Source organism: Echeneis naucrates, chromosome 21, assembly GCF_900963305.1.
Source record: "Echeneis naucrates chromosome 21, fEcheNa1.1, whole genome shotgun sequence".
NCBI classification, from domain to species: domain Eukaryota; kingdom Metazoa; phylum Chordata; class Actinopteri; order Carangiformes; family Echeneidae; genus Echeneis; species Echeneis naucrates.
In genome coordinates this window covers 4,803,556-4,831,548 of record NC_042531.1, presented here as the reverse complement: position 1 = coordinate 4,831,548, position 27,993 = coordinate 4,803,556, and the positions used below count along the sequence as shown (strand labels likewise).

At 40.1% G+C, this 27,993-nt stretch overlaps 2 protein-coding genes across 4 annotated transcripts; one reads left to right on the top strand and one right to left on the bottom strand.

Annotated features, from left to right (window-relative positions):
* The first annotated feature begins 6 nt into the window (after window positions 1-6).
* On the top strand, window positions 7-4,985 carry LOC115061592 (T-cell surface glycoprotein CD3 zeta chain-like). The gene is made up of 7 exons (XM_029529997.1): window positions 7-216; window positions 2,738-2,832; window positions 3,155-3,190; window positions 3,338-3,361; window positions 3,438-3,497; window positions 3,587-3,616; window positions 4,461-4,985. The coding sequence occupies exons 1-7, from the start codon at window positions 153-155 to the stop codon at window positions 4,539-4,541; spliced, it is 390 nt and encodes a 129-aa protein (XP_029385857.1). The 5' UTR covers window positions 7-152; the 3' UTR covers window positions 4,542-4,985.
* On the bottom strand, window positions 4,693-26,698 carry pou2f1b (POU class 2 homeobox 1b). Of its 3 annotated transcripts, none has more exons than XM_029529995.1 (15): window positions 26,661-26,698; window positions 18,279-18,344; window positions 17,543-17,634; window positions 16,759-16,854; window positions 15,543-15,719; window positions 15,189-15,297; window positions 14,988-15,079; window positions 14,627-14,800; window positions 14,274-14,415; window positions 13,938-14,083; window positions 13,431-13,619; window positions 13,190-13,304; window positions 12,748-13,087; window positions 12,565-12,653; window positions 4,693-11,776 (listed from the first exon to the last, which is right to left on the bottom strand). In XM_029529995.1, exons 2-15 carry the CDS (start codon window positions 18,301-18,303, stop codon window positions 11,505-11,507), a joined length of 2,058 nt encoding a protein of 685 aa, XP_029385855.1. In that variant the 5' UTR covers window positions 18,304-18,344; window positions 26,661-26,698; the 3' UTR covers window positions 4,693-11,504. The 3 variants fall into 3 exon arrangements, with proteins under 3 accessions (XP_029385855.1, XP_029385853.1, XP_029385856.1); XM_029529993.1 differs by lacking the exon at window positions 26,661-26,698 and adding an exon at window positions 21,989-22,025 and having other exon boundaries at window positions 13,938-14,092; XM_029529996.1 differs by lacking the exon at window positions 16,759-16,854 and having other exon boundaries at window positions 14,627-14,797.
* Between the last annotated feature and the right edge of the window lie 1,295 nt (window positions 26,699-27,993).

Genomic DNA, 27,993 nt, shown 5'->3' with positions numbered 1-27,993 from the left:
CAAATCTTAGTCCACTGACAGGCTGTCAGTTCAGCCGCTTCCTCTGATCAGACTGAGAGAGGAGTCAGATTGAGGCAATTAAAAAACAGCCAGAAGAGAAAGATAGAAAGAAAGAAACAGACACAGAATTACATTTACAGACAGACAGAGACATGGACAAGCTGCAGACAGGTGTGTTGATGCTGTTTGTGCTCCTCAATCCTGCTTCTGCAACTGGTAAGTGAAACAAAATAAAAAATTCAGGAATAAGTGAAGTGAAGAAGGAAAGCCGTGAAATGCGGCTGGTTTTGTAAATGAATGTGTGTAAAGAGACTGATTGTGAGGCAGTTTCCATCCTCCCTGATTCAGAGACCTTTGGTGTTTTTCGGACCGCCGGCCGCCAACATCTTGAATTTCTGTTGCGCTCGTCTCTTTTCATAGACTTTGCATCATCTGTTTAGTCTCTTTGTAATGAAATAACATCTCTAGGTGGGAGAACATTATCACGTGGAAAAGGTAGAGCTATTTCTGGCTCAGGAAAATATTAAACATGAAAGATCATTTCCATTTTCTACTCAGTGATAGAAGAACATTTGTCTACGTTGGAAAACAGGAAACAAACAGAAATACTAGTAAGCTTGTTGTCTGTTAAACGCACAAAAATGCATCAAACAAATATAAACATGTTTTCAATTCCGCAGAAGCAGTTTGGTTACTTTATTCTTTCAGTAAATAAATATGTGACTATAACTCAAAGCAGAAACATCAGAGTTAGATATTTTCTTTCTCTGAGTTTAATTGAGAAGTTGTTTTTGAGCAAAAAATTCGTATTTCGAGTATTTGATGTTCCCCTGTCTCTTTTATGTTTTACTTCGAGTTTGTCAAGAGAGGCGGGGGGGATATTTTCGAAGTGATGAAAACTGCTTAAAGGTCCAATTGTATATTTCATTCAGATTCATCGTGATGAAGGTATTACAAAAAAAAAAAAAAATCCCCCTGCAGACACAGTACTGCATCTGAAAACACTATAGGTGGATCTCCAAGGCTCACTTTCCACGCAAATTATAGTGAAAGGAGATAAAACATCAAAACTGTCACAGGAAAATACGTTGTCATGAGCGAACGCTCAGTGTCACGGGCAAAAATGTATTATTTTGGCGTTTTTATTTCAGTTTGTCTTGCATGTTCATTTGCAGCCTTTTCAACACTGATTTAGTCAAACCAATCGATCACGTCCTGTCTCGCTCCGTGAAGGGAAATGTCACAACAAGCGTTCATTATGTCCATGAGACTGATGCAGCAACAGCTCCTGACTATTGATTAGAAAACATCCTTAAATGTAACTATGCAATCAAGTTAAAAGATCCTGGGACGTTTTCTGCACCATCTTATGAGCACTTCAGCCTGATTTCTTGGTGATGGTGGTAAATTGAGGGTCTCCAGTCGAATTCAAATGAGATTTTTGTAGGTTTGAATGACATTTGGCTCCTTGTCTGCAAACTGAGGTTCAAAGAATTGTTTGAAATTTTGGGAAATGCATTTTCTAAAAGAGTGAGAGAAGAAAACTGATATCACGTGAAGCTGCAGTCAGCTTGTGACCAATGCATTAAATCTAATCTATTTCATTCATACCAAAACACAGGAATCAATCTTGCTGCTAACTGACTGCAGACTTGTCTAATGTGTAATTCCCAAAATGGGAATATATTCCTTTCATTCCCAAAAGCAAACTGTACAATCAAACGTTGTTCGAACCTCCAAGATCCAAGTTAATTATTTTCAGACATGAAAAAAAAAAAAAAAAAAAAAAAAATCAGAACCAAACTCAGTTTGGATCAGAGAGGTAGATTTAACTGTTGATTCAGTTACAGAGGGAACACAAAGTTCTAAATTTCAGACTAAGATCAAAGTCAAACTATTTTCCAGCCACAGTGTGAGATGAGCCTCGAGAAAAACCTCAGCGCGGCCAGTCACACTGACAGGAAGTCACCTCACTTGCTGAGCTGCAGATATTTATTTCCTGTTTCAAGGGTCTTGTGTAATCCAGTGATGTACTAAGTTGCTACATTTTCCATTTCAAGGTGTTAAAGAATATCCTGAGTGAACTGTGTGACAGATACACACACACAAAGTGACCATCTATTTTTATCTTTTCCCACATAGAGTCAAAATGAAGCAGTCAAATCACTTTATATAGAACAGGTAAAATAATATGAAATACTTTACATCCCCCTGCTTAGCATTTATCAGCAGTAGTATGTAAAACAGACAGAAGCAGCTATAAGGACATTTTAATTACAGAAATCACCACAAATCATGCAAAGCTTGTTATTTATTACCCATAAATAATCTATTAAACATTTATTGTGAGTAAATAATTTATAGTTAAAAGTCAAAACTGGAAGAAAAAGATATTTAAAGATTTTGGAGTTTCAGATTGAAGAATTAGAATTTGAACAATTACGGGATACAATTCAAACTATTGACACACAAACAATGTGAATAATCCCATTTGTTTAATTATTTTCTTTCTTTTTTTTTATGTCATTTAAAAATGTAACTTCTTCTTAGAACACCCAGTTTCCCTCTTTGAAGATGAATTAAATTCCTTTCATTGAAACTGGAGGGCTAAAAGAGGATTTCCGCCCCAACATAGTTCAGTACACTGTCACAAAAGTGAAACATTGAAGTACTTCATAAAAATATACTCAGGTATGAATTTATGTGTTAAATGTTCCACGTTTTGATTGTTCTGTAGATTCTTATTTTGCCGAACCGATCATCTGCTATTTCCTGGACGGGTTTCTGATTGTCTACTGCCTCATTGTCACGGCGTTCTTCTTCAGAGAGAAGGTGAGAGAAAAGCCTTCAGAGTTACCGAATAAACCTCATCAACGTATATTTACATATGATAAAGTCAGAAAGTTTAGGTTTGACACTAATTCATTATTTTCATCAGCAAGTTATTTCTGTTATGTTATTAAGCAATCAATCAAAGAAAATGTCCTACATATTATCATCTAAAATAAAACTGGAACACGTTTGCTGTCCAAGTTTTTATTTAAAGACACAACTGAGTGCTTGTTGGCAGTTTCTCAACATTTCAATAATTATTTGCAAACACAAAATGTAATGTATTCATTTTATTTGTATTTATTTCTTTGTTTTTGTCTAGATTTCACAGATATCATCTGAGCCTGTTGGTAAACCTGTAAGTCTCCCTTCCTTTGATATCTTTATTTTTCCTTTCTAACTGCCAGCTGATATGAAACATCATGCATGAGAACACATAAACATGTCTGAATGCGTTTTGGCCTCATTTCAATTCATTTTTCATCTGTTTCTTCTGAATAAATAGGAAGTAAATGAGCCCGTTTACCAGGTGAGGAAGCCGTCGTACACAGCTGATGGTTCACTGTTTGATTGTGTTTATTTACTAGTTCATATTTTCTATCCAGGAGCTCGAGAAACTGGACAACCCTGATCCTTATCAGGTGCTTGAACCAACAAAAAGAAAAGTAAGGCGCTTCTTTCTGTTGATTTAGGTCATTTTCTTACCTTTCCAGGCACCTCAACAGTCACTCATTATGTTGCATTTTACTTCTAGAAAAAGGCTGGCAAGAAAAAGAAATCTGAGGTAAGGAGGGAATTTCCTCACTCACACAAGAAGCACTTTTACAATTACAGCTGTGAAATTAAAATAACTTGGATGGATACAGTGAATGTGTTAGAAAAATCACAACATTTTACACAGTTATTCATTTATTCATAAAACTTTTCTGTTCCTACTGTGGCTTATCAAACTGTCCAGTGGTATTAAAGGGACATTTCATACTAAAGTGTATTATCATTTATAAAACTTTAAAACCTGAACTGTTTTCTTTGAATCTAATTTCCACTTAAGAACTGGAAGTTCTACTGCACTGATTCAATGAAGTGTTAGTTTTATGTTTGGAGACATACAGGAGCTCGGAGAACAAACTGGTTTAATGGCGGCCGTCCAGCTCCAAATTGTGTCACTTGATGGCACCAAATTCAACTTGTGATGCTTTTATTTAACTCTGGTCGCCTTCATTGTTCTGCTCTGTGGGTTCAATCAGAATTCAAGATGCTCGTCAAACAGCATGGATATCCTGAAAAGGATAAAATTGGCAGGTTTGTGTTAAAGGGTGGTTTAATATTATATAAAACACTTTTATTCACTATATCAAATTTTCTCAACAAAAACAACTAATTATAAAATTTAACCCACTATACACAATGGAACAGCAGCAAACATTAAAATATCTGCACTACTATAATAAAATTTCATTGACTTGATGAAAGAAAAGTTATTTATATTAATTAATGAGGTCATGAGCTAATAACTGAGCTGATGTCAAGACGAAATGCATCCGAACTGAACAGGAGCTGAGAAGTTTACCTTTGAATGAGAAATGCTGGATTAAACTCTAAACGCCCCCCCTTCTGCCCCCCCGCAGTCAGCCCAGCCTGAGGAGGACAAAGACCCCTACGAGTCCCTGACGTCCACCAGTCCACGTCCACCTCAGACCCCCCGCTGACAGGAGGTCAGGGTGATTTGAAGCATCATTTGTGAAGTAAAATAAAAATAATTTGTCCGAATCTAACGACCCACACGGCCCTCCTGTCAAACAGCACACTTAAATATAAATAAAACTTCGTCCCGTAACTGAATGAAAGACAAGGCACATGTCAAAACACTTGGAAAATGGTTTAATGATGTTTACAACAAAAGAGAACTGTACAGTTACAGTAAAAGATTATCTTTATATGTGTATAAAAACAAAATAAACAAAAATACAGCAGACAAATGCATCAAAATCTACTATGTATCCTGATTCACATACTTAAAACTCCTACACAATCTTTCAGTTCTATGCCACCACAAGTGGAGGCCTTTTTTTTCTTTTTTAATTGTTATTATAATTTTTTTTTGTTGTTTTGTTGTTTTTGTCTTGTAGTCAGATCGGAGCAGTGTCCCTCAGTGTTGTAATCCATAATAGAAACCAAAACTCCTTATATTAGAGTCCTGCACAGTTAATTCTTATCAGACTGCAGAATAAGAAAAAGTGAAATAAAACAGGGACACATTCCTTTAGATGAGCCCAAGCTTCCAATGTGAGTAGTAAATGTTTTACAGAATGCATTTCTTCAGATACACAGAGTTAATATGTACATGGTTGGCGTTTTCTTCTGGGTTGTTTTTTTTGTTTTTTGTTTTTTTTTCCATTTTATTTTATGTTTTCCTCTCTTGTCGAAAGCCATGGTCACTTGGGCTGTGAACTGATAAATCACACACATGACACCCAAAAACATACAAAAATACTATATCTTTAACCTACCAAGAGTAAGACAGTTTTGCAATTAGTTCCATGCTGTGACAGAAAAAAGAGATTACAACAAACAAATGAGAAACAGACGCTTTTTCACGCAAGTTTATCTCAGAAATGTACCAAAATATACATCTAAGCTTTGGAATTACTGAGGCTAGGACTAAAGCCAGTGCTGGGTTTGTCTCTTAATACACATGCTGCAGGGTGGAAGGGAGAGAAAACAGAGAGAAAGACAGGACAGAGAGATATCTTTGGTATCTGCATTTGTCAAAAGTTAAATATTTGGATTTTTTTTTTATTTTTTATTTTTTTTGCTTTGGGATAGCGCTCGTGAGGTCCTACGACCTCACCAAGAGTAAAGCATTAAACAAAGTGTCACTGAAGCCCGACGGCACAGAGGTCTGAGCCGGAGGGACACAGTCCATGCAGAGTGAAGGACCATGATGCATAGTGTCACAGCTGATCAGAGTCTGTAGTGAAGAGATGTCAAAGGAGGAAAGGGGAAGGGTGCAAGGAAGGAAGGAAGGAAGGAAGGAAGGAAGAGGAGGGAGTGACACAGCAGTGAGTTTTGGCAAACCGCAGGATGTGTATTCCTGGAGACAACAGGGTAATGTCCTGGGACTACAGTGTACAGGTGATGAGGAGGAGACGGTCGCACTGAGAGACATGGGAACAGCATTTTCACCACAATCCTTGAGAGAGAGAGAGACAGAGAGAGAGAGAGAGAGAGAGAGAGAGAGAGTGGAGGGAGGAGGAGGGGGGGACGTCCTCACAACAGCGCTCAAGACAGACAAACATACAGAGTCCTGAGCATGTACAGTGTGCACAGGATTGACCCTCAGCGTGTATTAACAAACATCACCCAGCTACCACCGGATTGGTTGGTGTCTGTCGGAGAAAAGCCCGCTCACCTCCCGTTCGGCCCCTTCCGATCCCCGCCCACAGGCACTGAAACCGCTGCAGAAGAGACGGCCGGAGTGGGTTTTTTTTCCGGGCGGATACACATTCGCATGCAATAAAAAGCAAAGTTGTTTTTTTTTTTGTTTTGTTTTTTTTAAAGAGATGAACTAAGTGCTCTGGAAAAGAGAAAAAGAGCGTGCAGCCGGGATTTGATGCTGAGCAGTGAGGCGGGGATGGGCAGGAGATGGTGTCATTCGTTTACAATCAAGTTAGAAGTCTTTGGTTAATGTTGGTATCACAGGGGAGACGAGAGCGGGCCGAGACAGCGCACCATCACGTGGGAAGACTCGTGCACACCTGTACCTGATCAGGGTGAAAGTTTAATTAAAAAAAAAAAAAAGACAGGATTGTCAAAAACTTAAAGACGTTCAAACATGGAGGGAGGGGGCGTTAATATATACGTCTCCATTATAATAATCAAGTGGTCCATTTATGATGGAAAGTAGATTTTAAGTATGAATTAAATAGCAAAAGAAACATTTATCTCAAGTGACAACAAATCATTTCCACCCAATATATCAGTGTGCAACACGAGAAGAGAAAAGTGTGAAAGGAAAGTAGCAGACATTCTTGAGTACTGGTGTGTCATCTGTCTCCCCGCTGTGGCGACACTTTCCACGACCCCTCACTAAGTACAGGTGTGACCAGGCTTCTCCACTGACATAACTTTGTATTTTCATTGTTTTTTTTTTGTGAGATTTTATAAAATATTTTATTTCTTAAGTAGATTAAAGCAGGTTTCACTCAGTCTTGAGTTAGAAATGAGGTATACAACAGCTCCTTTAGCCTTACAGGTGCTCAACACTTCCTTTGTCAATGTTAAATACCAGCAAACCAGTGTGGCGGATCAACATACCGACAACCTGATGTCCGGCTGATCCACGAGCGCATTTCAAAATGTCTGAATCACCCACCGAAACTGAAGCATTAAAGCCAAGTCAGTGCCAACAAGTTCATCAGTTGTCAGATAATAAGATCATAAGAAAAACACAAACTGTAGTTTTTTTCCAAAATAAACCAAAAACTGGCTTGCTTAAAGGCTCTAGTTAATCAGTAGAGAACCCCCCTTCTGGACAAACAACAAAAATAACTACTCTCATGTCTCACCCTTTTAAAAATCACTCTCAAACACCCGCTGGAAAATGGGAAAAATGCACTATAATGGTTTGCAGACTGCCCTCACTGTTCTCTCTTTGTCAGACGCACTCGTACACATACACACCCACCTACCTGCTGGAATTATTAGTAAAGCTTTTCTAACAGGTATATTCCACCTGTCCGAGTCACACCTAAAAAACATAGGTAGCAACGTAATCACCGCACGCACCAAAATGCCCAAAGTACACTATTGTTTCTGTGAAAACAATGCACCAGGTGAGCTCAACGCTCAAGCTCGCACTCACACTCACACACAACAACAATGCTACAATGCTCATGTCTTCTACGTAACAATAAGGCATAAATGATAATGTTAATCTTCTTTGTCAAACTAAGAAAGCCAGTGATCTTGCCCTCTCACACTATACAAAACAATTAAAGGCATAAAGTAATAATAATAATAATAAAAAAAAATCATGATTGTTAAAGACAGCACAGCAAATCAAGTCCACAACAAAACCCCCAAAAGAACAAAACAATAATAATAATAATAATCTGTTAAAAGATTAAGATCAGATGTTCCAGTCTCCTGCCAAACTGCAGGATCTGTCTGTCAGGAGCCTGAAGGACTCTCCTGTTGATACACGACAGACACAGGTGTCAGCGACTCACGCTGCACCGAGGCTCGGCCTCAGATTTCTTATCGTTCGTTTTTCTTGTTTGTTTTTTTCTCATTTTTCTTTTTTTGTTTGTTTTGATATTGTTTTTGTTGTTTTTTTGTTTTTTTTGTTTTGGTCTTGACAGTTCTCAAAAAAATTGCTCTCTTGTAAGAATAAAAAGGAAGATTTAGGGGAGATTTTTTGAATAAGCATGATAAACACTACATTCAGTCTTGATAACATACTGGTTCAAATATAAAATATGAATATCTTACAAGTGTTAATATATATATTTATATGTATAGAATTAAGAAAGGATCGTTTCTCTAATTCTTCAGTCTTTCCTCAGATAAATATTTCAGTAACATCCTACGGTGCCGATGTCAACTGGTTCAGCTAGCACACGTTTGACTCATTAGTAACTACAAACAGCACTGGAACAGGACTGAGTCCTTTAGGCCTGTCGTGGCCTCAGAGACAGGGAAACCAGCAACGTGAGCAGCCAGACACCTGCCGAGCTGCAAAGAGAAAGGCTTTTACTTTGGCAAGAAGGATCTCAAAATAATATTTAAACCTGGAAATACCCCATAAATAGTAGTACTAGAAAATAGCAGTAGTAGGTTGTCTTTTAATGTATGGTTCCTATGTGTGGTTCATCAGTATAAACTCTGAATGGTAAGCCAGACAGTACTTATACATTCTACACTGTTTTATACACAGAAATGTCTAAAGGTGAACCTTATGTTTAAGTGCTGCTGAGGTATATTCAGTCAAAACAAATCAACAACAGAAAGGAAAGTACACAAGAGGATAACATGGACAAATTTGGCTGCTTACAGTCAGTGTGATTAAATGATCATTGTGGAAATTAGTTATTTGGAATCAGCAGAACAAAGCTGCTTGCTTTTGCATGGGGGTTTAATTGAACGTGTAGCAAAGAAAGAGTATTTAGCCCAGCACTATGTTGAGTGAGATCATTTGGCGGGTTTCAAACTAGTCCACACGCAGATTTAGGATACAGTATGTTGTTCCCTAACATGCTGGTTCACGATGTTGGTGCTGAGAGAAGGTGTAGTTATGTTATGTGATGATTAGATCTATGCATTTACACAGGCGAGCCCTCTAGACAGGAGGGTGCAAACCACAAAGCCTGATTTCTCACAGGGTGCAGTCATAAAGCTATAGGAAAAGCATGCAGGCCTCTCAACAGCGCAACTCCACCAGGAGCTTCAGCAGCAAGTTGTTAAAGCTAAGTTTCTGTGATCCGTATCCAGCAGCACCAAATCAGGAATTATCACTTATTAACCAAAGTGAGAGGAGAGGAAAATATTTGACTTCAGCAGTGTGGAGAGCAGAGATCTTGTGTCATTTACGTGCTCGGACAGGCACAGCAACTACTGAGGAAAACCACTTTGGTTCAAGCTGTTGTTTTATGGCTGAATATTAGTACAAAACCAAACAACAGAACCTTTCTATTACGCTTGAGAAAAGTTCAAAACTGCTACCAAAATGGCCAAAACTTAATTTTAAAAAAAGGAAATTAAGCCATCAAATGGCTCTAGAAAATCCAGAAACAGGCAATCGGGCTGAGGCCCCGGTGATACAAATCAATTTTTAAAAAGAAAAGTGAAAAGTACTTCTACTTTCTCATGCCCCAACTCACCAGTCCATCTTTTTTGGTCACTTGTGCTGCCAATTAAAAGTTGAGCTATGAGACTCTTGGTCAAATTTAAAAAAATTAAAAAATAAAAAAAAAAAAGAAGGAAAAAAGGTCATATCTTTGGAAAATGATCATCAAAATATTGCATTTCTAAAATCTGTTGACAATGAAGAGAGATTCTGCACTCATAAATATATTGACTAGACTAAGCTACACTGACTACACACAGCAATTATTTTAACAAATATTTTTGGTATATCTTAAAGTACGTAAGTCAGTCAAGTGACTGCAGACAAAAAAAAAAGAAAAAAGAAAAAAGAAAAAAGAAAGAGACAGAATTTCATTCCTCCCAAAAAGGCAGACTGCAGCTCATCAATCCAGTTTTTTGGTACAGATACTGTGCACAAGTAGGTACAACGGTACTACTATTTAAAAAGAAAACAAAAAACGTAAAAAAAAAAAAAAAAAAAACCCACAATACAATAACCTCATCTAGCCAATGCCACCAGACGTTTGGTACGATGGCTGCGCCCACTGACCAGTCCTCCTCCAAACAGACCGGTCGGCCACAGGGCCTTACGCAGTCACCGAACTCTCAGCGTCTGCCTGAGCTGTAGACGACACATGCAAACTTCTAATTTCTACCTCTGAATCCAAACATAATGTACAGTTTTCCAACGGATCACCATCCAAAACAAATCACCGTTAATCTGACAGAGCACTGCATGTGCGCAGCTCTTCTTAAAGCTCTCAACGTAATGTTTTTACTCGTTTTCTATCAGTGTCTATGATCCACACCTAGACGGCCGTTTTACAAAAGCCCAGCAGCTACTTCGCCGCCGCAGCGCGATGTAAAACTCAGTGTTTCCAGAGAGAGACTCAGAGAGACGCATCCGGTCCCTTTGACCCTTAAAGCAATGATAACCTTTATATCGGCCACTTATTACTTGTATTTAAAGCCTTATAACCACGATTAAAAAGTGATAGTTACATCTTAACTTAATATTAGACTTACAAAGTTCTGAAAATGTCAAAAAAAAAAAAAATACTGACAGTTAAGATAAAAGGAAAAACATCTCTAAACTATAACTTTGATATGATTTACGTCAAAGCCTGTCCAAAAACCCAAAAGAGATAATCAACAACTGGGGCAACACACAGATCCCCATTCATGATAATGAACATTGTGAAATTAGTAGTAAATCAGTTTAACTTGAATGTTAAAAGAGAAAAATCCGAAACTTTTTGGTTAGAAGTATTTCAGAGAAAATTCTGACCTGGAAATAGGAGGATATACAAATGTGTGTGTGTATATATTTATACACACACACACACACACACACATATGTACACACACACACCCAGACAAAGACGCTGACACACACACACATGCACAAAATGTGAACAGCTTGATGGTGCCGAGAATATTTTCTTCCTGGACACTTGTCAAGGTTCATGAGGAGCGGCAGGCCAAGAACAGTGTCCATCTGGCTACTGTTTGTGGAAAGAGAGAGGAAGAAGAAAGAAAAAAAAATAAAAATAAAAAAATAAAAAAAAGACATCCAAGAATCATAAAGGAGAAAGCCAAACAAAAAAATAAAAAGTTAACCTCAACCTCATTCGAGGCTCTTTTCTTTTTGGTGGCAGCAAAAGGATTAAATAACGGTAGATACAATAGAAAGAATGCGTGGTGGTTAATGAAACACAGAGCCTATGTCAGACGACCTCCCGGCGCCCTACACGGGGTGCTAAGAGTAGTGCACGACATAAGATCGGGACGCAGCCTGACTGGCTTCACTGAGCCTTGGAGGCAGTGGTAATGGTCGAGGCTTGCACAGGCACGGCAGCCGTGGTGGCTTGATGATGAGCATCGGCGGTGACCTGCAGCCCCCCCGCCCCGGCCGACACCAGGCTGACGGGGTTGCTGGTGAGCAGCGACAGGTTCTGGGGGCTCAGAAAGAGCGGCGTGGTCACCAAGTTGGGCGTGTTACCAGCGGAGGTGTTAGCGAAAAGCAGGTTACTACCATCCAGAGAAGTGATGGGGATTGTGCCGCTCGATGCCAAAGCTGCGTGGAGAACATGGAAATAAGGAAGGAGCAGGTGGTGCATTTAGTGTAAGACGACAAAATGGTTGACAGCACTCTCCTTCTGTGGGATTTGTCTCTCTCTCCTTTTTTTTTTCATCATCAAAATTTATCAGCAGCTCAGCAGGATTAATTTTTGTACTTGCAGAAGTAATTTTCTCTCAGCAGGATTAACTGCATGGGCGTGGCTTGAATTATTTTACCCTTAATATGCAAATGTATTATGTCCTCATTAAGTTTGCTTTCATTATATAAATTCTTCCAATAATGGGTTATACTGATGACTCCATGATGGATTCTTTTTATCGTTTTCTCTGTTTATGTCCCAAATACATTCCCTAAAACTAAAATTCTAGAAGATGGTATAATAAATTAAAATCAAAAGTAACATTAACATAAATATAGACCATTTCTACAGTAACAGACCTTCAATGCAATTTCTGTTCCGTCCGAATTAAAGCTGTTTGTCAGTTTGTGATGTATTCAGCCAGTTATCATCTTAAAGAAGCAGATCAGGTCTGAGAGAATACCATTATAAGATTTTGTACAACACAACAAAAGTTCTTTTTTATTCTTCCTCACTCTGCAGAATTTTTTTCTCTCTCCCTTGAACCACGCATCTCCAAAACTGAATTTAAAATCAGGCCACAGCTCACCAGAAAGGTTGGGAAGACCTGCTGCATACCATGCAACTACGACCGGACTTGTGTTTTATCACAGACAACAAATCATTTTCTCAGAGTGTTTATAATGTGGTCATTAAAACCCACCTTGAATTGTGGCCAGGGTGCTGTTGCTCATGAGAGCAGGACTCAGCGCACTGCCAAGGCCACCAGGAGTCAGGCTTAGCAGGGCCCCCCTAGACAGACAGAGGCGAAGATCATTTAGACTAAAAACATCATAGCAACAGAGGTGATAATCAAAGGACCAGTTTGAATATGGCCAGTACGAACCCTGGGGTGAACTGGGAGGAGGCCATGAGTCCTGGGTTAAGTCCTGCAGCAGCAGCCGCCATAGCAGCAAAGCCAGCGCTGGTGGGCAGCTGGGCAGCACCCTGCAGGGCCGCAGACAGCCCCGGAGCCGCCACCATCACCTGACCCGTCCCTAAGGTGGTGGCTATGGACGTTGGAGCCTGGGTGACGATGGTTTGAGCCGGAATGCTAGCCTTGCTGTCGGTGGTCGTGGACTGATTAGTCGTTGGTGAGGGACTTAAAGATGGAGAGATGGTTGCTGTGGTAACCATAGGTGCAGTGGAGATGACGGATGCAGTATTTGTGGCTCCAACTGTTGTGCCTTTGGTAAAGAGTGGGGGAGGAGGGGGGATAAAATAAAAATGAAACTGAAATTCTTCCACTTAGTGTGATGAGAAACACTTTCAGTAAAGCAAACACACACCTGTGAAAGACAAACTGGAGACGCAGGTGCTGGTGAGAGGCATCACTGGGTTTACAGTCAGAGTGGTGGGTGTATTAATAGTTGGACTGCTCACAAGGCTTGCAGTGCTGGCCACCTGACAAACAGAATCAGAGGAGAAATTGAGCTACAGTGTCATTTAGTTAAAGCTACAAACACAACACTTCCACTACCTCGACAGAATAATCCCACTGGAATCACATGATATTGTGTCCACCCTTACCAAAGGGCTACTTGGGGTAAAGATCGTTTTGATGGGGTTGCTGCCTCCTCCACTGTTGCCACTGGTGGGAGGGTTTATCCTCTTTTCTTTCTGCCGGCGATTGCAGAACCAGACCCGAATCACCTCCTTCTCCATGTTGAGCTGGTCAGCGATCATGGTGATCTCTTCAGAGGTAGGTTTTTGGTTCTGCTTGAAGAGGGCAAAGAAGCCAGGGATTCCCTGTCAGCACTGAGGAGACTCAGTCCTTCACCACACATCCCAAATATACTCTTATATACCAATACATATTTACTTATACATACTTACAAATGGGAAAATGGCTCATTGACCCTCCTAGGGTTGCCTTGACACAATTGTCAAGGTTCCACAGAAATAGAAATCCTCAAACCCCCAAACAAACTCTTTTGCTTGCATAGTTATCCAAAACTTTTGTTTCATTGTAATAAAAACTTTTAAGGAGTTCTGCATCTATCAATATTAATAATGTAAGAAAAAATAGTTTCTCACCTCCAGAAAGCTCTTTTCTAAGGCCACTCGGATGTTGGTCTCGATACTGGTCCTCTTCTTCCGTCTGCGGTTGAGCCCCTCTATGCCCATGCCCGGAGAGCCAATGGCACTGGGGCTGGACAGGCCCTGGTCAGATGTCAGGTTCTCTGCACAAACAGCACCGACACAAAAGAAAGGGAGGGAAGTAAAGACAGAGTACTGTCGAGATAACAAGCTGCCTGTCTCTTACTGCGCAAGACAAGTCTGACAATAACACAGTACACGTCACGCTGAGTGAGACCATTATCCTGTTATGCCTTTTGTTTCTGTGTTGTTCAGAGCGGTTCAGGGACAAACCTGCATCATTTAGCCACTTCTCCAGCAAGGGCTTGAGTTTGCACATGTTTTTAAAGCTCAGATTCAAGGCCTCAAAGCGAGAGATGGTAGTTTGACTGAAGTCATTTCCATAGAGCTTCCCCATGGCCAGGCCAACATCCCCCTGGGGAGAGTTAAAGAACGTAAGCACCAGCACCACTATTCATTTTCCCAGCGGCAAAAATTACTGATGATTTTATTAATATAGGTATGTGTTGCACTGTTTGTATAAAGAATGTGAGCGAGACAATATTCATACAGAAAATTGTTATGAATTAAGAATCTGAGAATCACTGAACTCTGAGGGCAATAAATCTATTCAGTCCTAAACACACCTGTGTGAAGCCTAGTTTGATACGTCTCTGTTTGAAGGTCTTGGCAAACTGCTCCAGCTCCTCCAGATCGCTCGGCTCCTCCAGAGTCGGGGTATCCAGCCGTTTGGGTGGGGTCTGACTGTGGGGCAAGGTTATAGGTGTGGCTGCTGTTGTGCGGGTCGGAGTTGCAGGCTGCTGGGCGGGGGGAAGCAGCAAAACAAAACATATTCAGGCAAATCAATAAGCTTCTGATCTTAGTCAAGAACCTGGATTACAGGTGGGGAACTGCCAGAATCTCTGAAAAACTTTTTTTTTTTTTTTTTAAGTTAAAAAAAACAAAAAAAAAAAAAACAAACCCAGCAGCCCTTGCATCATTACCCACCTGAGTTGCAAGGGTGATGCTAGGTTGAGTCGGCAGGAGGTTAGCTTGGCTTTGAGGTAGTTGATTTAGAAGACTCTGGGGTTGCAATATGCCTGCAGTGTGAAAGAATGATATGGTAGGGAAGAACAACACATATCCTAGACTACCATCTAATATGGCAAATTCTGCTCGTAAATCAAGCGCCACAATTCTTTTGCTCACCCTGTGGGGCCTGTGGTGGCTGTGAGATGATGAACTGAGCAGGCTGCAGTGGAGTAGCGATCGGGTGGCCGGGCTGAACCAGAACGAACTGTGGCAGACCTAGATTCTGCTGGGGGTCGGGGGGGAGAGTGAAACCACATGAATGAAATAATCACTACAGTCATGTAAAGCACTGAGATGGTTCTTTATACGATACACATACACATCAAACCGAAACCCTCAGCCGTTAAATTAAAAAGCCAAAAGCACAAACACACACAGCCAACACTGTTATTCTTTGATGGTGTGCCTGTTCTGAAAACAATCACTTATTAAACTTCAAGTGGCAGAAAAATAAAGTCAAATATGCCTTACCTGGGTAATTTGGATGGGCTGTGACAGGGGCAGCTGGGTAATGGGTGCAGCTGCGGAGGCTGAAATGCTCGCTCCAGTGGTGTTGTTCTGCTGGCTGGCTGAATGTTGCACGGCAGCCAGGAGCTGAGCTTGGGCCTGCTGGAGCAACAGCTGCTGATGCGCTGGGGTCAGGGTCAACTGGAGAGACAGGCAGAGCAACACAGCAGGCATAGGAGGTTACAGAACGAAGAGAAACAGGCAAGCAGAGTTTCCACAAAACAGTCTCAAGCATAATCACAGAGTCCGGATGAGTTAGTGTTGACACAATTCTTGAGTTTTGGTTTTGATACCCGTGCAAATTTTATATAACATAACTTCTGCAATACCACTGCAGGATATGTGCGTTACATCAAAAGACACAAGGCGCACACTACATACTGGTCCTGACAAGTTTGTTTTGGAGTCTGTTTTTATTAAGTATCATAAGATAAGCACTTAAGTCATCCCCTGCTGGCACCAGTTTAATGAATAGCAGCAGGTGGACTACATTAGCTGATGCTTTCGCCAAACAGCTGTTTAAATGGCTGCTACAATTTATTGACATGAACTACACCACAGTTAAAATCTCTCCTTTGTATTATCCCGATTTGTGCACACCCTTACAGTCAAAGATTAAGTGGTTTCACCACTGAATACATTAGGTCTGAGTACTGACTTTTGAATTTAACCTTTTCACAAAGGTATCAAAATAGCATTAAAACTCTGGTTATCATGGCAACACTAATATGAGCTCAAAGTGGCAAATGGAGAGAAGACTCATGCAGCTGAGCCAGGCATAAGTGCAAATGAGCATGTTGATGTCGCCTTCAAACTCAAATCCTCATGCACAGAAACTACACACAACAGCAGCCTCATTCAAACCCATCCAGTCTTCAACTATGGTGCAGAGTCAGGGAAAGGACGGATATGAAATGTGTTATGTGATTGGCCTGACCATGAGTGTAAAGACACGCCATGTCCAAACACATGGCAAAAAGGAATTTGGACATTTCCTTACAACCACAACAGTGAGCAGACAGACAGGCAGAGGAGACACCAGCCTTAGCTGCAGAATCAGGGCAAGCCATCATTTCGCCACCCAGCCTTCCAGCCAGGTTTGATCATGTTCAGGTATCACTCCAGATGCACGGCTACGACAAAATTTTAACTCAAGGCAGTGAGGCAACAGGCCACTTACTCCAGCAATCTGTCCCCCGGCCAACATTAGCTGGGTTTGAGGCAAAACGCTCTGCTGGACGGAGGTCGAAAGAGCACTCGAGTCTTCCGACTTAGACTAGTGGAGGTGAAGCAAAGAGGATGGCTTAGAGGAAGTCTTCCTACAGTTACAGCTGAGTATTACTGACAGTTTAAGGTTGGCCTGATCTAATGATTTTGAATTTCACGTGATATTGGTCATAAAACTGGCATGGATCAAGTTCAGAAATGTTTGAAATGCAGGCTAAATAAAATCAGAACAAAACTAAAATACCAAGAAAGATCAGATCTCTTTGAACAGGGACAGGAATTTAAATTTAAAAGGAAGTGAAATGTGGGTATTTCAAATGTGCTGCAGCCTTCAGAGACAAGAAAAGTGAAGGGAAGGGAGGGGAGAGCTGAGATGCTAATTAAAATAACTGTTATGCAGTGCATGTAAATTCTGCATTGATTTGCATATTCTCGGCCATCTGTTTCCGAGCAACCGCAGAGCAGCTAATTAGCATACAGGGTTGATTAATCTGCCTTGTTGCCAGGCGACACAAGAAGAGCCTGGCTCATTTAAATGAACTCTTTCTGCGTGTGCATGTCTGAGTGCCAATGAGCATGCCTATGTTTAAACTTCATACATTATTTCATTGCAAAATTATAGTTAAACTGTGTCACTGCACCCAATAATAACATTAAACATCTACGCCTTCCACAAAGGCAGGAAAACAAAAAGGTTAGTTGGGGTTAAGTGTGTGATGGTGAGCGCTGTGTGTTACCTGTTGGAGGAGGGCTTGTGCATGTGCATTTGTGATTGCACTTGTGGTTGGCACAGTCTGCCTCTGAAAGTCCAATCCATTGGTTTGGATTCCTGAAGACAGAAATGCAAATATTAATGAAAACTACTGTGTGGTTATATTGGCTTCTTCATCATTATTGCCTCGAAACAAAAATGAGGAACATATTACCAGAAACCCAGTCAGGTTGAGAAAAATAAACAGTTCAGGTGCAAGGAAAACTGGTTGAAACATTTCTTTTTTAGAAATGAATACACATGCAATGGAAATTTGAATTGAAAGACTGCTGCATTAATCTGTTCAAATATAGGCTGGTGAATGATCACATTAAATAAATATTTACACTTTGTGGGTGTGCACAACTGAAAGCATACCACATTATTAATTTTGACTTATCGTTATTACACATAAAAAATGTCAAGTGGAGGGTCAAGTTTGAGACTGACTGAAGCAAAGAAACAGTAAATTAATGTGATGTTCAAAAGGGTCTGTGGGGAAACACAAGGGGAGCTGCTTACAAGGATGTTAGGAAGCTGCCATCCCTTTTAAATAAAAGACCCTCCTATTCAAAAGGTGGAGAGCAATGAGCGTTTACATATATTAGCTTTTTCTCTGTGAATGAGGTACCTGTTGAATGATTTTAGCCAAGCAAAAAAAACAAACAAACAAAACAAAAAAAAAAAAAAACAACGCACAAAACAAAAACAAAGCCACTCACCGATGTTCTCGTCACCACTTTCCATTTCACATTTAGTAGTTCCTGGCTGATTATTCACTTTAGCATCTAAAAGAAACGGACAGAGAGGAACACTCACAGCCGCTGATTGTAATAGCTCTACCTGAACAATTTGAAGAGTGCTCTCACTTTTGTCCCCTAAACATATTTCATAAATGAACTGTAATGTAATGAATTCTCCGCATTGTCAATCCAATTATGTTCAATGTTCATATCAGAAAAACCAGCAAAAATAAAAAAAAATTCATAAATCACAAAAACATCACTGCTCATAAGTAGTAAAAAAACAAACTCGTATCTTTCCAGTCACCATCAAGCAATCCACTCCGAAGACATTTGACAGCAAACTGAGGCAGGTCAAACTTGTTTGTCCTGATTCACACATACCCCAACATAGCCCAGATGAGCTCCATCACACTCTCATCATCCACTCACCCACTTTTACTCCACCTGTGTTTTCCAGCATGGTTGCCAAACCTATCAAGGAAGATCGCCTCTGCCGGGTAAACCCACCGACAGGGCGTCCGGCGCTCACTTCCTCCTCCCACTCCTCACTCTCTCTACTGGTCAGTGGCAAGCAGAGCTGAATACAACCAGAGCTACACACAGACACAGTGGCACTGTCCGCCGCACGGTTCACTGAACAACACTGGGATACGCACGGTGTGAAAGCCAACAGGGTTTAGGCAAACAGCTCTCCTTTGCTCACTCTCTTTTCTTTTCTTTTCTTATAGCTCTGCCTCTCTCTCTTTACAGTGCCTACTTTGCACTCCCCCCCCCCCCCCCCCCCCCCTCAGTCTGTCTCTCTCTCTCGTGTGCCAAAATTGTCTGTACTTTTGAAAAAGTTCCCCCTCTCCTTCTCTTGCTGGAATGAAATAAACGACAAGTGCAGCTGGCTACCCCCCCACCCCCCCACCCCCCAACTCTATAATGAAGCATAATCAGTATTCAGCTGATTAAAGCCGTATGCAAATCTGCCTCTTCCTAGTTAGCAATGCAAGGCTTTGAAGTCCTGTGAGCGACGCATTTCACACCGGGCTCTGAAAGCTTTCTGCATAATTTAAACCCCTATAAATATTTATCAGCTCATTAGCATATTAATTGGATGGCTTTTGGAGGACGATAAAAAAAAAAAACAGGGGAATAAGGACGACACAGAAAAAAAAAAGGGGGGGGGGGGGGGGTGCTCGAACTAGCACTTGGCGCAGCAGAGGGAGGGAAGGCAGCAGCACAAGACCAATTATTGTGCCAGTGCGCAGCTAAAAAGTAATTAGCTAAGAGCAGGTAACAGGCTGAAGATATCCCAGAATGCAGTGTGAGGCCTGTCGGCGGTGGTCCGGGCATGTTAGCAAGGCGGGCTGCATTAATGGAATGTCGGAGACGGTTCGCTCCGAGTCTCCAGGTTTCATGGAGACCCGGCCTAACTGCTAAAAAGGGAGGAGGGTGGAGGGGGGCTATGTGTGGGAGGGGGACTCGCTCAATCGGAAATAAATAACTCCACATTAATCCACCACAAGCCTGTCATTACTGCTAGACCCCCTGTGGCTAAAGCATTCCACAGCGAGCGACTACAGAGAGTGGGTGGCAGGCTTTTGCTGGCTATGTTTATGAAGTGTTTGGAGATTAGCATATTTAGATTAGCTTTACATTCCATTAGTATTTCATTTTGAAGCGTTTTTAAATTCATTTCAAACATGCTCGGAGAGTGAATACAGCAGTGGGGGGTGGGGGTCGTCCCTGCTCTGGTGCTGCACAGGTGTCCCGTGAATCAGAATGACTGGACTGGAATGCATGACTGTACTCCAGCCTACAGAGGAAGGGGCTTACCGGTTAAATCCATAACTACTGCTGCTGGCTGAAGCTCTAATCAACTTCTTCTCTCATCCCACTGCCAGACAAACAGCATTTTGTTTGGCAGTGGGATGATTTCAATATTCATGAAGATGTTTTCAGTAACAGAACTTAAGTCATTACTGGACTCAACTGGCCTTTCACAATGTGAATTAACCTACTCACTGTTTCAATCACACCCTTGATCTGGTGTTAACATTGAAATTGTACCACTCCATGGCACTGAAATCCAACCACTACTAAATAATGTTTACGTTTACAATAAATGGCTGCAAAGCATCTGGGAATTAATTCAGCTACAGCAGACTGTTAATCTGAAAATGTTGTGGCCAAATTTCAGGAGAATATTCAGACATAATTTGCTAAACTGCCATGTCCAAAGGCAATAGAGGACTTCTCCCCTACACAGATCGATGACCTTGTGAATAGCACTAAGGCCTCACTGTGTTCAAATTTTGATTCTGTGGCTCCTCTGAAAAAGAAAGTAATGAAACAAAAGAGGCTGGCACCTTGGTGCCTTAAAGAAATCCCACAAAAATTGGAAAGGAAGTGGTGGGCCAGTAATACAGATGAATTCTACTTGATGGATGATTTTATGGGCTTTTTTTAATAATAAAATCATAACGATCAGGAATTGGAGGGATATGTTGGGTCTCTTAAACGACTCCGTAAAGAGTTTGGTCTAGACATGCTCTATGTGTAAAGTGCCTCGATGTAACTTTGTTATGAGTAGGCGCTATATAAATATAATGTGATTTTATTTGACATATGTACCTCACTAAATCATATGCAGCCACGGGCTCTAACCCATCTCATACTGAACAACCATACCAACTTTTTTTTTGCTCAAACCAGTAAAACCAGCTACACCAATGGTACCGCAAGTTCTTTCGCATGCAACACACCGAATGCCCTGCATCCCAACGACTCAACAAGCTTCTATTGTGTGCACCTGAACATAATATTTGGTCTATAAATGTCTCAAAATAGTGACAAAAGTTTAACATAGCATTTTGAAATCTCTGATTTTGTCTAACCAACAGTCCACATCTAAATAAATCAAGTTTACTGTTCAATAAGATATATTATTTTGTCATGCAGTTGAGTAATACTGAAATTTTTGATTAGTCATTCTCAATGTCTTTTTTTTTTCAGCAGATTTGCTTGAAAACAGATACTGCAACTACTCAGAATTTGGAAGTTGCTGCGGTTTTATCTAAAATTCCTTGCTCACTTCGCTTAGACAAACTTTCACTTAGAGTTGTATTTTTAAAGTTTTAAGGTTGACTTGTTAATTGGATCATTTGTTTGAAAGTCACAAATATCAACACCAAATGAACACTGCATTATTGTCCATATGATTTTACAATGTAGATCTGTTCAAATATCTCAGAGCTATGTTTGGCTCCAGCTGACTGTTTACCGAGATGGCTACCACAGAGTATATACAGCTGGCACACTTGTGTAAAATATCTGAGACAGGTCTTCCCAACAAAGTGTGCCTGGGAGGTCGAGAAAATTTGTTTGCCTTAATGACCTCTTCAACAATCATATCATGCGCCCAAATAAGAAAACAAAGGCAATTTGAATGCACGGACAGTAACCAGCAGGGCACTTCAACACATGTACAGTTACCTGGTTGAATGGTTTGCAAAACCCTGCTGTGGAACAATGCATTATACAAATATCTTGTGAAGTGAATTTTAAATAGGTATCTCATTAGCACTGTAATATGGGAAGGCTGACTGAATACTGCAGAGCTGTTAATGTGAGCGTAAGGATTCAACATTAGACAAAGCAAAAGCTTAATTAGCACATCCACATTCTGTCCTGATACCTACAGTATGTTCTTCATCTTTAATACAGAACACAAGAAGTCCACCCCCCACACCATCTAGAACAGATTGAGAACAGTCAGGGTGTGTGGTCATAGCAGATAATCCGTCAATTTGAGTGAATTAATAGGCAAACAACCCAGTTGCTTCGGTAATGCAACTCCAGTATAAACATCTAAATGATTTAAAATAGCTTTTAATGCTAATCAATATGTGGAACTGACAACCTGACAACAGAGAGCACAACAGCAGCAACGGCAGCACTGACCTGCATCACAAATGAACAAAATACAGGATGCGGTGTAATCTGATGAACAGTAATGGGCCTAACATCACTCTGAGCTACCGTGGTATCTCTAGGGTGGTCATTAACTGACTGTCTACAGGCTAGGTGGAAAATTCAATCTAACAAATTTAAAGTGCAGTTTCTGGGTGGGGGTGGCAAGTAGGAATATTCAACTACTTCCAATTCTCGCATGCAGCGGCCAGCCATGATTCACTCCCACAGTTTGTTGGTGCAGACAACCTGATTTCACATGGAAATTCACCACTTAGAAAGCTGATATTAGCATTAAATGCTAGTAATTCATGTAGAATGGTAATAGCTGAATACTGCTCCTCTCTTCACTTTTTAACCAGGTCGTTCACTCTTTAAAGCAATACTCTGCCCCCTTTTCCCTCATCTCATTTAAGAACACATTATTGTAACCGCAAAAAATGTTTTTAATTAGACTGAGTGTCCCCGTCACTTTTTCCTTCGCCTGCACTGTGTCTTTAAAACTGCTATCTTTTGGGGCTGCAACGATTAGTCGACAATGTCGACAAAAATTGATGATAAAATTTGTTGCTGACGAATTTAACTGTTGATAATTGTCAGTTACATCGTCAAGCGTCTTTTTCACGCTGTGGAGCTGAACAACAATAACCTGCAAGTTTTGTAAAGCCGAATTAATGTATCACAGGAGCACGTCTGTTATGCATGAGCATCTCAAGAAGAGGCATGTTGGAGTTTTGGATAACGCGGACTCGCCTTGGTAAGATGTTTAGCTTGTTAGCTAGATAGCTAGCTATGTATAGATGGAGTTGTCTTGGCTGTTAACATTACTATAATACTGTAGTGCTGTAGAAAAAAAATGAGACATATAGATTTCTTTTGAACATCAACTGTATTATTTAACTTCACAGTCCAAAGTTACAACCATTCAGTACTCTTTTTCACTTGTTTAATGTTAATTGGCGCTACTGGTAAATTACCGCCACCATTCATGTTGACATTTTCAGTCCCTCAAACACATTCATGTAGTTTCAACTTGCAACGGACTCTGTTGATCACAGAATGCTGTGCACAAAAATGTACGGCAAATGCACTTTTATTTTCTTTTTATTAAGGGAAAAGTTCTTATTGTTATTGTTGATTTTAGATGATAATCAGTTTCAAATGTCACAGTTCACACCTATAGCACTGATTGCCTGAGTAAACTGAGCCACAGAGGTCTTAAGTGTTTGAGGCAGTTTTGTTGCTTGTTTTTTTATTTCTGCTACTTTTCCTGTCCTTGGTTTTAAATAGATAAAAATTTTTATTTATCTTTTGTATCAGTAGCCTAAAACGGCCTAAAAAGCAGCAAACTTTATTAAAAGACATATTTTTGAATGAAGTATCCTTATTGTCTTCGTTAGTTTGCACATGCCTAAAAGAACCTCAAGTCAAATATAACAGCTGGTAGCTAAATAGTGCCATTGTGTAACTGTGTGATTTATTGTCCGATTAGTTGATAATCGTTTCAGCAATCAATGACTAATCGACTATCAAAATAGTCATTAGTTGCAGCCCTATTATCTTGCTGCAGATTTCAAACCTTTCATACAATTCTGACAAATGTTTACAGTTAGTCACAGTAATGACAGAAACATGAGAGTCATCAGGGACAACATGGTAATTGCTGCTGCATAAATGCAACTTAGGTCATCCACCAGTCACAAAGTACCCTGTGCCTACTTCTACATGCCTCCATTTTGTAGATTAAATCCTCAAGTTACATGGTGTGCAATCTTGGATCCGCACTTGGCCCAACAGGCATTTTGCAGAACAGGTTATACAGTTGTATACCTCGAGTTGACAGCTTGGTATGTTCTTATTTGTCTTTAAGCAGCCATGTTTCAATGATGAAAGCTAAATCTTACACCAGATGTTTGTCTTACTTCGCTCTACTTGAAATAAGGCATTCAAGTTTTTGCTTTGTTTGGTTGGGAATTACCTCAAATCTCCGGAATACAACTAGTTATCTGTTTCGAGCATATTGTAAAACTCAAATTAGTTATGACTTTCTTCTTCCATAGTGAAAAAGCTGTGTGACTTGAGCCTTCATGGAGGCCTTCTTGGTACTTTGAGATGGCATGTTCTGAATTTATTACTGAAAATGATGCATTATTCATCACAACTCTGTTTACATCAATGAATATTCATGGTGGAACTACAAGGCTGGAATGAGGGTGGAACTGTAAAACTGATTAAATGAGAAAAGTAGTCTAAGTGTGGGGATGACAGAATTGTTTCTCAACTGTCTTTTAAGTAGCCCACTTTAATAAGTCAATTTATGTGTTTTACATGTGAGCCAATTTTAGACAGGGGATCTGATTTTACAAAAAACAAGCAAAAAAAAAAAAAAAAACAACTTTAGAATGAAATTTTTCATGGCATTTAACTAGTATTAATAATCTTAAAATTGTTATACTATTTCCTTGAGATAAGTTAAAATGAAAATGGCTATCTTGTAGAGTACAGCAATGCAAAAATGTCCAAAATGCTGGCAAAGTTAGCCTGTGAATCTTAAAACAATACAAACAGGGATATTAAGATATGATCGATATTAAGATAAAATATCTTTATTAAGATCAATTATATTAGTAAAGCAAACCAAGCAAAGAAACAAGAAAACTACAGCTACATTCATGAAACTTTTTTTTAACTCACAAAAAGGTATGAATGGCTTTCTCTGCATTTTGCCCTCAAGGCTAATCAGCATTCAACACGGATGGAGCAACTCAGACACGTATATTTTGGCAATATAAAAGTCACAGAGGGACTCCAGCACCTATGCGCCATGAACCGGTAAGTCAAAAATGAAGACCAGAGGTGAGGTGAGGCAACAAAAGACTACAGACTTCATTTGACTCAAACTCACCTACATGTTGGGGTTTTTTTTTAACAGTACTATCAAGCTGTGTCTTGCCCAGCCATGAAACCTGCAGAGTGAAAAGTAAGAATGCCCTGCCTGTTATTATTGTGGCCTTCCGGAAGTGGGCCTCACTACCCCTCCCTGTGCCTGGGGGGTGGGGGGTGAGGGGACACACACAGGTACAATCTCTGTATTCATCAAACACTAAGTCTAAAACTCCATGCGACGCACACAAAACAAGGTCAAAAACTGTTTCTGACTCTGTTCAATCAGCAGCAATGAAAAGTTGTGGAAACTAACAAAATTAAATATTCTAATGAGGTGGATTAACACCAAAGAAGTGCTAAACTTCTGCTTTACTGTAGTTTTAGCTTTAGTAAACAAAACAAAAAAAAAAAAACATGTCCAGCAGTAAATCTCCATATCTGTTTTTAATTTATCAGAAATTAAAAACCACACAGATGTGAAGTTACCCAAGTGGATGAAAAATTACAGCCGCTTGGCCGCATGTCAGACAATCTGCTTCAAAGAATTTGAATAGTTGTTGTTTGAATCAAACACTTTTTCAGTCTTTTCGGTGTTGTTGGTGTTGACACCGAGTGAGCTCCGGCTCCGGCTCTTCCTCAGGCGGAGGGGAATATGCTGAAGTCCGCACTCCGGTTCAGGCAGGCCCGCATGAATAACACAACAGGCTGCCGGAGCTCCGAGCACACAAAAGACTGGGGCAAAAAAAAAAAAAACACCACTCCGCTATAAAACAATAAAAAAAAAATACACACACAATGAACTGCCCCCACCAAAAAAAAAAAAAACAACAACAACAACAAACAAACAAACAAAACCGCTTTTAGCTTCATGCTTGGTGTGTTTTTGTTGTTTTTCTGTTTTTTTTTTAACCACCAACCACTCCCCTTTCTTTAAATAAATATAATTAAAAAAAAAAAAACAAGCACAAGCCTGGCTCTCTCTCTCCCTCTCACACACACACACTCACACACACACACAGACACACACACAAAAAATGAATATGCAAACCCCTTTCAAAAGCCTCTGTGCATCAACACAAAGCCAAAGCGTTAGCATCGGGAGCTAACGCTAGCCCGCTAGCATCCTCATTTCAATCAACCGCCGGCGATGGTGAAAACGTCCAAATGTGTCACAGACGAAGCGGAGTCACGTCGCCGATTACTAATAAAATATGCTAAATTGTATTTGTCGGCGGAGGTATGAATATGTAGCGGCGTACGGCCGTCTAATCACACAAAGGGGGGAGGCATGTTTCCATGTAATTTGCCGTCGCACTGCAATAGCTCGTTTCCTCCTCTGTCAAATTACAGTTGGCTAGCTGAGTGCAAACTACAAAATAAAAAAGCCCCACACGGAGCTGGAACCCGGCCGGGCCTCTTGTTCGGTCCGAGTTTGGTCCCCGTCCCGTTTATCATAAATTGTGAGTATCACAGTTTGAATATGAGTATGAATATGTAAAATGCTGTAATCATTACCTGGTCCTGAACTCTCATCTTGACTCGCTGCTCCTCCGTCCGCCATTTTGAATATTTAACCCGAAATCCCAGCCCTGAGCCTGCCTGTGACACACACACACACACACACACACACACACACACACACACACACACACACACACACACACACACACACACACACACACACACACAGTCATGGGTAAACCAGAGGGTGGAGTGTGTACTGGGTGTTGTTAGCTGTGACTTATTTACATACTTAAATAATCATCTGGCTTTTCTAAACCTACCCAGAAGGACTTGGGTGAATCCATCAGTCAACAACAAACAACAACAACAACAACAACAACAACAACAGCAGTGCAGACAAACTGCTCATAATAACTTTTAATTGATCCCGCAGACACTTTGATTGTCTCAAAACTCACAGGTAGTTAGGAGAGAAATGTTTATTTCTGTTTTGCTTTGTTTTGTTTTTCTGCAAGCACAAACTCTGTTGTTTTTTTTTTGTTTTGTTTTGTTTTTTGTTTTTTTGTTTTCCACTCAAAATGCAGCATACAACAAGACACCATCAGCCATTATCACCATCATCTTTATTTATGATTTTTCAGACACAAATAACAGATGAGTTATGAATACCCAATGTAATTACTGGCTACAAAAAACCAGTTGCAGAAAAATGTATTTTTTATTTATTTATTTATTTGTGTGCTTTTTTTTTTAGCTAAGTTTTGTGTTCACAACATTATAAGGATTACTTACAAAGCATGAAGCAGCATTAGAATAATAGTATATCAGAATCAGAAATGAGGTGTGTGTAAACATACTAGGAACTTGTATCTGGTGTTTCTATCTTAAACGCATTAAGGGAAAGATAAAATATCATTACACTGTTATTCTGTCTGGTTTGTTAGTCATTACTTATTTATTATTTTATAAAACAAATTTCACTCCTCTAGTAAACAGAGCTATTGCATTGGAAACAGGTTTCCCTTTGTTCCAGCCACTTCCTGCATTTTGTCTATTCAGATGTAATGCATATATCAGCATAACCAAGTCACAAAAATACAACGCCTTGGAATCGACTTTATGTGAAGGTTAGGACATTGTCATAAATATGGTTAAGAGTTAAAAGGTACATTGGAGTAAATCTGGTTAAAGGGGTACAGGTGTAAAGATTCAGTTTAACTGTGAAGAGTTCATGATTGTAAAAGGAAGTGGTATCATATTTATCATATCAGCGTTATTACTGGTTAATATTTGGATGAGATGTCTGAGTGTGTGTGTGTGTGTGTATGTGTGTGTGTGTGATGGCGGGGTGAGAGCATGGGTCAAAGAGAAAGACAACTGACAA

Coding starts and splice junctions, on each gene's coding strand:
- pou2f1b (XM_029529993.1), bottom strand. CDS start 18,303: ATGGAAAGTGGTGACGAGAACATCG. Junction 15,298..15,542: donor AGCCCATCCAAATTACCCAG/GTAAGGCATATT, acceptor CCCGACCCCCAG/CAGAATCTAGGTCTGCCACA. Junction 11,777..12,564: donor CACCCTGGCCACAATTCAAG/GTGGGTTTTAAT, acceptor TTCTCCACGCAG/CTTTGGCATCGAGCGGCACA.
- LOC115061592 (XM_029529997.1), top strand. CDS start 153: ATGGACAAGCTGCAGACAGGTGTGTTGATGCTGTTTGTGCTCCTCAAT. Junction 3,191..3,337: donor CTGAGCCTGTTGGTAAACCT/GTAAGTCTCCCT, acceptor CTGAATAAATAG/GAAGTAAATGAGCCCGTTTA. Junction 3,498..3,586: donor TTGAACCAACAAAAAGAAAA/GTAAGGCGCTTC, acceptor TTTTACTTCTAG/AAAAAGGCTGGCAAGAAAAA.